Consider the following 12,059-nt stretch of genomic DNA (forward strand, 5'->3'; position numbering starts at 1 on the left):
AAACTTGCCAAAGTGGTTCTTGTCTGAACTGTATGTGTTTGTTGGTTTGTTTGTAATACATATTTATGTTTGATTATTGTTTATTTACAGTATTTGTGTTTGCTGGTTTGTTTGTAAAACATATGAATGTATTAAACAGTTTATGGACAATCATAGTGTTCTGTATATATAGTGAAATTATATTAGTGATGTATAACAACAACAACAACAACAATGTTTTTGCTATCTAGAAAAAGGTTAGAAAAGGAAACAGTTAGGGTCATTAATGCAGCTTTAAGTGAAGGTTCCAATTAGAACATTTTCAAAAAGTTAAAAAAAATAACCTTTAAGGTCCCCCCACAGTTGCAATATCCAGGATCATCGAAAGGTACATTTTTTTTAACTTTTCATCTACTGTAAGTGTGTACTTGTGACTGCTTTTGCTTTCCAGGGTCACAATTAGTTCCCGTTATTTATTTATTTATTTATTTATTTATGCCATTATTTCAGTTTCATTTGTGTTTTTGGTAGTGCAACCTTCCATTGGCTCTGTGTAAATTTTAACAGATTATAATGGCTCACAAAACTTATTTTAAACTGTTATTACACTATAGCCTAAATGTAAAATAGGTTATATGCTACAAAGTATGCTATGCTCACTGTACTCTTTCTTACAGTAATGTTATGGTATTATATTGCAAGTTAACTGTAAATAACCTAAGTCTGGTGGGCTCTTCTATTAAATCTGATTCAGATTTTAACTTTGTAGTTTGTAAATAAAACTAGTTTAAAGTGTCCAAGAAATGAATGGAAAGAAGTCCACGTAGAGTGCGTCACAATTAAAGAGCTCACGCCACAAACACACGGTCAATGTTTGTTTATTCTTAGAAACACATCACGTGGACGCTTCGAAGCGCACGCAGACCAGACGATGCTCGTGGTCGCGCGCTGCAGCTTTGCTGAGCTCAGATGAGATGCTGCTGATGCTGGCGCTGCACGAGCTCTAAAAACAGATGCTCCTGCTGAGTCATGGCTTGTTGTGGTCCATTACTGAAGTACAGACACCATGAGATAGATTATATGTCGGGGACCTACAAGCAAGGTGTTACAGCATGAAATAACCGCTCATTGTAGCCTATTTACATAAGGAGAGGAAGCAGGAGGAGTGGCTGTCCTACATCGCAATGATTGCTGCGGCTTTTTTGGTCTTATTGAGACCCTTGAGTATTCAGTGTGTTTTATTACTATTATTGCTTTTGGTAGGAACTGTCGCCACGATCCTGTTTCTCAGCTGCTGGCATCGCAAGCTCCGTAATGAGAAAATTCCCATAAAATCCGTGCTTACGAGGCGTTCGAGGAGTCGTGGTGAGTAGACAGACGCGTCGTGTTATGTCCACCCTATATATGTGTGTTCCTGTAGGATGTCATTGCGATAAAAAGATAAAACAGTATTTTTTAGATATTTTCATTCATTCTTCTCTGAATAGACCCTGTCATCAAAGCGCCAGTGTGCGGCATGCGCGCGCGCGAGCGATGCTTCGTATTCACCGTCTGCTCTCGTTGTGTGTTTAATAAAGTGTTCTTTATTTCAACACCAGACAAAGTTATTTGAAGAGCATCTCTAAGAGACAATATGACTGAATGCATGTGGGGTTTGTTTCAATCATTCCCATTTGTTCTAGAAGCTGGTTTCCGGCCGCATCATTTTCGCTCTGAGGTAAATCTCTTTCTCTTGCTCTCTCTGTCTGTCAAGGTCATAGTAAAGTACATCATCCAAAATAATGACATTCTCAAGAAATGTTTGCGTAGTTTTCTGTTTTGTTTGACAGCTATTGAGTTACTTTCGTCTTGATGAAGTAGTAGCCTATCCGAAGCGATGCGCATTGCGCATGTGTGCCTGATAAATAATTCAGAAAAGACTAGGCTACTTTTATCGTATGCTACCAAGAAGTAACCCTAGCCTACATTTTTTAAAACTAATAAACAGCGGAGTTGGCATGTTTTGTTATTTTAGGATAGGGAAATTGCAATAATTTGAAGTATTTCGCAGATTTTGTTCTGCTGTGATATTTTGTCATTGTTTGACAGGTATGTCGTCACAGTCCACGTCTCGCGAGGAGAAGCGCACGCGCGCGCGTTTCTGAAGAGCAGCCGCTGATCGAGAGAGAGCCGGACTCGAACCTGAGGAAGCGCAGAGTGAAGAAGAGAGTCCAGCCAGACTTCTATCAGTCCGTGCAGCTCACGCCAACACGCAAACCAGTAGGTATATCCTCATCTACGAGGCATTATCCACTCGCTTTCCACTCTTAGAACAAAATAAAGCTTCTGTATAGACATCTCTGGTTCCAGGAAGTTTCACTGCACAAAAAGGTTCTTCATAGTGGAACATGTTTCTTGAATTTTTTATAGCGTTCTTCACTCTAAGAAAAACATCTGTTCTTTTAAGAAGAGTGTGTATCTTGATGATCTGTAAGTAAAGACATCTGAGATTATCTTGAGCTACATCACTCTCTGTTAATGCCCAAATAACTTCAGATATCTTTACCAACAGCGTAGGCTATTCTAGATCTAAAAAAAAAAAAAAATATGCAAAATAGTAAAATGTAATGGCCTAAAGGAGATAGGCTAAAATCAACATGAAATAAAAATCAACTTTTCTTAATACACAGCCATTCATCTGTCAATATTATATATTTATTTATTTATTTATTTATAAAACTTTCACCAAATTCCTGGCTGTGCCTCTGCACCATATCTGTATCAACTTTAATTTTTGGTTGCCATTAAAAAGCCCAACTATTTTTCAGTCCCTCTCACCAATGACTTCTTGACCACTTTTCGCCGGCCAAACATTACAGTATACCTACATTTCTTTTGCTCAAAAATACATGGCATTCCAGAAGTGGGTTGGTAATGCTGGTTAATATGGACTTTAAGTATTCAAGTTCAGTCACTGATAAACATCTGAATGATTGAGCAAGAGTTGCAATGGTTAAAACCTGAGACATGAAAGTGACTCCTACATTACTGATGGTGTGGTGATTCTTTTAAAGATAAACAAGATTCCTTCTTGAAAGGTCATTTTTGTGATGTCATTTATGTTTTTCTAAATTTTAACTGAAAAAAAAAGTCAATGCGATGCATGATCTTTTAGTGCTGACACATGTTTTTGATATAATACCAGATTTTAAACCACTTTGTAATGTGGACATCATAATGCAGGGCAAACAATCTTATCTGAAACATTAGAAACATGGGTGCTGTTAACTTTAGACTGACCAGAGCTTATGAAAGGCAGGAAGGGGATCAAAGGCCCTTGGTAAGTGATATTTCTACTCAGAATAACAGGATGTGGATTAGAGTGATTTTGCATATGTTATTCGCCATGCTGCTCATTTCTTCTTCCTTCCTTCAAAATAAGCCTTCCCTAAACCACTTTATACTGTATAATTGTTAGAACAGTGCATTGCCCATCTCAACTTTGTTGTGCACTCTTTGTTTAATGGATAAAGGCATCTCCCTGCAGTGGTGAGAGAGGCACTGAGAGTGTCGAGCAGGAAAGTTATGAAGTTCATTTCAGCTGCTCTTGTGATTGAAGGGAAGTATATTAACTAGACTTTTGTATATGTGCTTAGCAAAGTCATAAATAATTATCATTTGAATATATGATATCTTTGTAATGTCTTGCAGCCTGCAATGATTCTGCTGACGATTGTAAACCCTGATCGTGTGTTCAGATTCAGTGTGTTATCTGCTGAGAAGTCACAGCAACATTACGTGTATTACATGTTTTTTGGTAGTGAAGGTAGACTTTATGCTAAACCTTGATGAGACTGTCACATACAGTATCTGACAGATTATCTGAGAAAGTTCTCAGCAATAACATATTTCAGTGTTAATATTGCTAAACATTTACCCAGATAATAGACGCAAGTGTTTTTATTGAATCCAGGATATAATGTGTAACAACATCGTTTTGTTGAATCAGATTATACAGTAATGAGTTGTCATGCATATAACTAAAGTAGCACAGTGCTTCAACCAAGCAGTACATTTTTGTAAATCTAGAAACATGTAAACAAACATATGTTTTGAATATCTGACCATATTCTGTTTCTTTTTATTCATGCTCTGACATGGTTGTCATACTGGAAGTTTGAAGGAACCAGGGAGAGTCGGGTGACTTTTGACTGCCCTTAATATGTAGTGAAGTGTAGTCTTATTTTCTTATCTTCTTATTCTTATTAAACATTAAAATATAATGTTTAAAACCACGCACAAACACAATGACTTTACCCTGACATTTTGCAATATGAATAATACGTTGTCACATTTTTTATTTGCAGTGAATTCAGAAGAAATGTCCTTACACGTTGGATTCACTTGCTACTATAATAACAATAAATTATGCAGTCACATGCAAGCAACCCTAAGAAAAACCTTAATCCTAGTCAAAATAAGGGGTCCACTGTAGGCATTGTTTTCTATGCAAAAATATGATTTCAAAAACTGTATCATAGCTACTAAACTATTTCTTGTTATGGTTTTAAATCTGTATTTAACCTCAAACTCAGATTTTTGTTGAACACATTAGACATTTAGAAAAGTCATCCAAAAGTAATCAGATGTAAACAGTTACATGAATTTAACCAAGTACTTGAAATAGTAACACTATTATAACATGTTAGATAGGGTCATTTGTAATCTGTAACCTGTTACATTTCTACTTTCCAATACTGTTTAAGAGTATTTAAAACATGGAACGAACTACCCTGGGCTCAGAAAATAGTGCTTCAGGACACCAATATATTAAAGTTTTGCTGCAGAAATAATTGGTTTTATTTATTTATTTATTTTATTTTTTATATTTTTCATGAAAGGGCTATAGTTGTTGCATGAAACAGATCATTTTAAATGATGGGAAAACTGTCTTGATATTTCTAATGAAATATGGATGACAGAATACAATCGTTCGGTATATGTGAGCCTGGAGCACAAAAGCAGTCATCAGTAGCACAGGTATATTTGTAGCAATAGTCAATAATACATGGAATAAACAATACAATAGATATAAAGTAAAGATCAGGTTCCATGAAGATTTTTAATTAAAGAACTTATTTTTGGATTAGTAATGTGCATTGCTAAGGACTCTATTTGGACCTATATTGTCCTAACAAACCATACATCAATGGAACGCGTATTTATTCATCTTTCAGATCATCAGGTTGACTCTGATGACTGGTTCTGTGCTCCAGGGTCACATGAAAGTGTCACATGAGCAGCTGGCGAGGGCGCTGTAACACCGCGCAGACGGAACCTTGGCTTCTGTCCGTGGTTCTAGTCTGCGCGTGTCTGTGGATGGTGACGCCGTGGGTTTGTGTGCTCTCTCTCCGCGCTCTCTCTGTCTGTCTTTGGGGGATTTCTCACCATTTCGGGCTTTGGATCGAACAGGGCGACACGCGACGGAATTACCGACACAAGGGTGTGGTTCCATCCAAAATGACATCGCCGTGTGTAGATGACAAGTGGAAGTAGGATCTCTGCACACCTTTTAGAGATGTACACCGCGGTGAGTGTTTCCTTGTCCTGGCGGGGGAGCCACATGCGACTCATTCTGATGGGGTTTGCTTTTATTGTCGATCTCTGATCAATTGAGTCTTATTTACAAAGAGCAGATGCGTCTTTAATCTCGGTCTGTTGTGAAGGCAGTGATGGTGAGAGAACCGTGGCGCTTTCGCTCGCAGGGATGGTTTTATGTGCTGTGATTCATTTCCTCTCTATTGTCTCTTCACGCAGAGCTCCGGGTCTGGGAACGCGTCCCTGCGCTGCTCTATGTCTTCATCGGCAGATTTCTCCGATGATGAAGAGTACAGTGTGAAATCTGGGTCGGTGTCGCCTGCACCGGGGGACACGTTACCGTGGAATCTACCCAGACACGAGCGCTCGAAGCGGAAGATCCAGGGAGGATCCGTGCTCGATCCCGCCGAGAGAGCGGTGCTCAGAATCGCAGGTAGGGTCCCAAATACACCCCAGCCTCACTCATTAGGCTCTTACAGAGAAAACCATGAGGCTATTTGTGAACTGCACGTGCAAATACAGAGCTGAATAAATAATACGCGATGAATAATTCAAGTTGTCTGGGTTTTCAGAAAGTGTTTGAGAAAGGCATTGGAGCTTGAGTTGTCCAATGGGTGGTCCTGAATGTGCCTTATATGACCTGGTCCTTGCATCTGCCTAAAACCTGCAGGTCATCATCATCTTTGTCATTATCATAAGACAAATAATGAGCGTTAAGTTGCCACTGTTTTGGTAGCTGGAATCAGCTCAAGGCTGAAAGATGAATCAGCAGTCTGTAATGAGCATGTTTTCCAATAAGAGGACATTCCCTCTTAGGCTTCTGTAGCTTTATAACCAATTCAACATGAGAACCAGATGGCAGGATGACATGCCATCATAATACGACTAAATATTTTTTTTATTCTATCTATCTGACCTCTGAAAGATGCATACTAATATCTTTATATAGCATACAAATTATACTTAAATGATATGTTCGGGGGTCCCGGTGTCCTGACATTTTATCATACACGGCAGATTTTCCTACCAGGGTTTAATGCGCATGCAATCTCATGCTGAACAACAATATTTAATGTATTTGCATTACTGTAAGGGTATGTTTAGGGTTGTGGTAGGTGTAGACGTTAATAAACCTTAACTTTACATCCCACCCCCACTTCATTTGTGTGCACAAACAGCCTGCAGTTCATCATTTGGCAGTTGCATGAAATTCATTTCTATGATAAATATTTTTTCTTTTAATTTTGATCAAAGGCTTTACCCTAAAACAGTGGTTCTCAAACCCAGTCCTGCACATTTTGTATGTCTCCCTCTTCTATTACACCTGATTCATCTCATCAGCTCATTAGTGGAGACTGTAAGACCTGAAGTGGATGGGTGTCAGATAGAGGGAGACATACAAAACCTGTAGTGCTAGGGTACTTCATGGACAGGTTTGAGAACCACTGCCCTGCAAATAAAATAACTTGGAAGGCATTGTAAAAAAAAAAGAAGAAAAAAGGAACATCAATATAAGACAGAGCTGAATGGTGTTTAGTATTGTAAAAGTTGAAATTGTTCGGCATCTGCTTGGGAAGATGTTGTTTGTCCTGTAATAGAGAGTTGTGTTTACCGAGCGCAGCGCCATCATGTTCCCGGGCGCGAGGACGGGAATCCTCCGGGTCTAGGACCTTGGAGAGCACGCTTTCAGACACATGGAGCAGTGACTGACCACCAGCGCGTGCCTCTAAAATAGAGGATGACTGTGCATGACACATTATCCCCTTCATGTACTCTGACATTTGATATACATATATATATATATAGCATTCCAGATGTACGCTGACCACACATGAACAGTGTCAGGAAGACTAGCAGCGTAAAATAAGCACGCAAAACGGCATATCGTTATAAACGGGTATTATTGTGAAGAACCCGTTGGCGTTTGCTGGACACAGTGAAGGACAGCCGCGGATCGCTGTCACCGGCGCACGGCTGCAGCGGCAGAGGAAGTCTCGCTCATTGGCCGGTTGGCGGATCTGGGAGGGGACGAAGGGCGTCGCCGGTCACGGAGCAGCGGTGCTGATCGGTCAGGCTTCACTTCACCAGTGCGGCCGGTAAATGAGCAGCCTCGACCGCTCCGCCAATGGCCCGCTACGGAGCGGCTCCGTACACGCTCGCCGACGAGCTGGAGTATCTCCAGGCCTACGAGGACGTGCTTGAGAAATATAAAGGTAAAGAATGAATCCGCTTTGGCCGCTTGTTGAATGAATTTGTGCTTCGGCAGCGAGAGGGTTAACGCTGTCAGAGCATCAGCGTGATTCATGCGTGCATTAATACATACATTGTTTCATTGTGTACTGAAAGGAAACCGTTTACTTGATAGCAGATTTGCTGACCTGATGTGACAAATGTAATAAACCTGTTACAGTCAGACAGAACCCATTTATTTTGTCTGTCTGACATATCGTGTAGAAATATTGTTCTGTTTGTGTGTTCAGATGATTGCATTAGATGTTTGTTATATAAGCCCATTGTGAAAATCTGATTTGATTGCTAGATTGCTACATTTGTCTGTGGTGGTGTCCCATCCATGGTGTCTGCTCTAAATGCACCTCCCCTCATGCACTTCCAGTGGCTTCCAGTCATTTGGATCATTAGTCCTGGCTTAGGGCTGTTATTTTCTTCTCAGCATCATCCTGTTGGTCAGCCTCGATGTCTGCAACATGCATGTCCTGGGAATTATATAAAAGCATGGACATACATTTTCCCCCATTGAATGAGTGTTGATTTTGGTGATTTGTAGCTCAAGCAGAGCAGCAGATCATCTATCAGCTGTTGAGTATCATAAGCTAACAGTCAGCTGCAGAAAAGCCCAACAGCGTGTGTGTGTGTGTGTGTGTGTGTGTGTGTGTGTGTGTGAAGCTGCTGCAGTCATATGATGAAGGGTCACTCTGATTCAGATTTTTGCTTTCTCAAGGCATTATGCTTGATGAATGAGTCATTACGAATAAGTTCTTATATTTATTATCTTAGATGTTTTTATTTATTACATAGCATACTACAGTTGTATTAACATTTAAGTTCATAAAACCATGGTGGAAAAACAGTTTTTATTAATCAGAAGCCATGCATGTTTGATTATTTAGAAAAATGAAGTTTAAATTGCTTTAATGGGTTGATGCACACAGTTGAAAACACCCAAACATTCCTGATTTTCTGGAATCAGTCAGGTGGAAGCTGCGTCTTATTAAAAACACTTTGTTCTGGCTGTCAGGACTGTTTGACTCGAGGCCAGAGGTTATCACAGCTAGTTTATTGGTCACTATAAACATGTCTGGGTGCCAGCAAGCACAGTTAGACAGTAATCAGGGTGTAAAGTATGTGTTTTTTAAACCTGTGTTTTTCACCCTTTTGGCACTAATCGAGTATCCCACAGTCAGCACACAAAACAAAAACCCAAGAATGGGTTAATCATATATCATTTAATTATTTTGTTTAAATGCAGCATTTTAACAATATATAGTTATGACCAATATGCAGTATTTATTGACGTACATTTAATAGGACATTGGATTGCATGAAAATGCTCTGATGGAATGTTTTTTTGAGTTATGGAAATAAATCACTTTTTTAATTGGGTTCATTCAGATTGACAGATTGAACTGATTCACAGAAATCATTTTCTACTGAAGTATAAACCTTATATTTCTCTCATTGTGATTCATCACATCAAATCCAGTGTGGTATTCTCAATGTATTGTGTTAAAATTCAATATTTAGCACTGCACCTGTGTGTTACGTGCTTTATTTTAAAGATTAACAAGGAATCTACATGACATCTTGAGTTTAGAGAACAGTTTAGTCAATGACATGATAAACTTCATATATATATATATATATATATATATATATATATATATATATATATATATATATATATATATATATATATATATATATATATATATATAAAATAAGCATTTCCTTCTCTGTTGAATAAGTTAATAATGACACATACTGTACTGTTTCATATCGAGTCCGGTTTTAGTTCTTCCTGTAAGAATGACTTTTTAACCATTTGACAATGCCTCCAGAGACACTGGAAACTGTGATGCTCTGAATGTCCTTCCTCTTGAATCATCACCAGAATATTCCATGCTTAATAATATGAAGCGAGCTACACTTTTTATAAAGTACAGATCCATAAAATTCTAAACGGTATTAAAAGCCATCCATGTCTATTACACTTGTCAGTAGTCTATTCAGTGAGTTTGGAGATCTCCAGAGAGTGGGAACTGTGGACAATGTTAAAACTGATGTTTGGTGTTATACAGTAACACTGCTGGAGCTGTTCTCAGAACAAGAGCTCTTCACATAGACATAGACTGTCTGCTTCACTTGTCTCATATGCTAAATGTCTCTGCAGTGAACACTCATGCTCAGTGTATGTTAGGCAGGATTTGGTGGGTGTGAAGGGTTCAGTGCTGGGGAAGACACACTGAAACTGTTGGGTGTCAAACTACAAGTAACTCATAATGTAAAGCACTCAGTGTACATTTATATAAGAGGGGGAGGGGAACAATAGATATGATTATCTTAGCAAAGAAGAAGTGCTCACTAACACAGATTTAGACAGATTTGTGAACAATATTTGAAAGAAATAGGTCTTTTGTGTACAAAAAAAAAGAAAGAAAAAAAAAAATCGGGACAAAAACAAAAGTGTTGCATTTATAATTTTGTTCACTGTATATAAATCTGTATCTGTAATAAAACAATCATTAAAAATCACTTAATGTGTAAATTCTCAGACAAAAACAAAAATATTATGGGGCAATTAAATTTTTTTGGATAATAATAATATTTAAGAAATCAATAAAACGTTATGTTTTCATTGTTGCAGTAATGATTAATTTACTGTAGACATTTGTTATAAAAATGTAGAAATCACTTGGCAGGTGCTGAAACATACAGGTAATGGTTGATGTCTAGTGTCCGGTTACTTTGTGGAATTTGGTTTGTTGTGGGTTTCGGGTCAGAAGCACTGAGAGTGTGTGGTACAGTACCTGGCTAATTGGGTATTAAAGATAATTACACACAAGCAGAAGGGATTATTGTAGTGGTGTTCTTGTAAACCAGAGCGTTTTTCTTAGATCAGATTAAATCGGCTCCTTTCAAAATGTCTTAATCTTGTACTTTTGAGCGGGACCCAAATGCGCACATTTCAATAGGCCTGTGAGTGTGAGACTGGAACATGCACCCTGCGTGGGGTCGTGCACAGTTACCATCACGTACAGGACTGGAGTGTACTAACAGGTGAAGAGCAGACATAAGCCCTTGTGTTATTTTAACATTGTGTGGCTAAGAAAGCTCAAGATCTACTCAGGAGTGGGTGTGAGCTCCAGTGTGTCCTTTCTATTCATTTAAGAAGCTCTTTCGTGAAATTCTTCACGCCTTGGTAAAACACAGAGCTGTGGTATATTTAGTTTGTACACTCAGTACCAGGACAAATGGCATTTAACCAGGTCAGATGGATTTGATTCTTGTGCCAATACCCATCAAATCAATTGCTACTAGGTCATGTAGCTGCAGAGTTTGATGCACAGCTCTCTCAGGTCGTCAGACTTGCTTTAGGGAAGTTGTGGGGGTCAAGGGTGTCGTGTTGCAGCACACCTGCAGCTATTATGTGTTAAGTGCCTCTTTCTGAGACACAACAGTGTCCAAAACCTGAACAGTTGTTGCTCAGAGGGTATGAAAGACATCAAAGCACGTCTGAATCCAGGGTTGCATAATGTCCTGTCTATGAAGATTTCTTCATCTGGCTGGCATAGATTTATTCTTGGCAACGTTTGATATCCCACACTCTTCTGCACTGAAAGAATACAATAATGTCTACTTATCGAAAGTGCATTATTGCTAACAAGCACTGAGTCCATTGGTTGGCCATCTCTGAATCCTCTGAATGATTTTCAGCATCATTGGAGGTGATGTTACGGTGCCTTTGACGCCAGTCTGAAACTAGTTTCATTAGGAGACTATGCTGTGACTGATGCTGCTGGTTTAGCAGAAGAAGGGCCGGACTTGTGCTTCTTGCTGGGACTTGCTATCCTTCTTATGAGGCCAGCTTCTTCTGCTGTCCCGAGAAAAACAGAAGAATGGTGACTTGTGCAGCAAACCCCTGAGGTATTGTAGATTCTGTCGTGAAAACATGCTTTTCCCGTGACATTTAAATTTGCTTAGACTACACATTGGCCTTGTGAGGAAAACACTGTCTGTACTACACGATCATTTGGATCATCACAAAACTGGAACTCACATGCTTTCCATGTTGGGAGAATAAATGAAAAAAATATCTCTGTCTGATTGGGGCATTTGCAGTATTAAAATCTGTCAACCCTGAGCATGAAAGCTGGTGGAGCACTAGATCTGCAGAGGATACATCAAATGCTTGAAATAGAATTGGCCCAAAATATAACACATAGAAAGGAGAATAATATTGCAACCACCGTGTGGATCAGCCCTAA

General features: G+C 39.0%; 1 protein-coding gene across 1 annotated transcript in view; it reads left to right on the top strand.

Annotated features, from left to right (window-relative positions):
• The first annotated feature begins 1,045 nt into the window (after positions 1-1,045).
• dst (dystonin) overlaps positions 1,046-12,059 on the top strand; it is a 148,069-nt gene continuing 137,055 nt past the window's right edge. Inside the window, exons 1-4 of the mRNA XM_052571690.1 lie at positions 1,046-1,344; positions 1,662-1,696; positions 2,068-2,238; positions 5,776-5,989. Coding sequence (XP_052427650.1) covers positions 1,164-1,344; positions 1,662-1,696; positions 2,068-2,238; positions 5,776-5,989 — 601 coding nt within the window. The 5' untranslated portion in view covers positions 1,046-1,163. The remainder of the gene's footprint in view (positions 1,345-1,661; positions 1,697-2,067; positions 2,239-5,775; positions 5,990-12,059) is intronic.

This window comes from Carassius gibelio, chromosome B13, assembly GCF_023724105.1.
Source record: "Carassius gibelio isolate Cgi1373 ecotype wild population from Czech Republic chromosome B13, carGib1.2-hapl.c, whole genome shotgun sequence".
Classification (NCBI taxonomy): Eukaryota; Metazoa; Chordata; class Actinopteri; order Cypriniformes; family Cyprinidae; genus Carassius; species Carassius gibelio.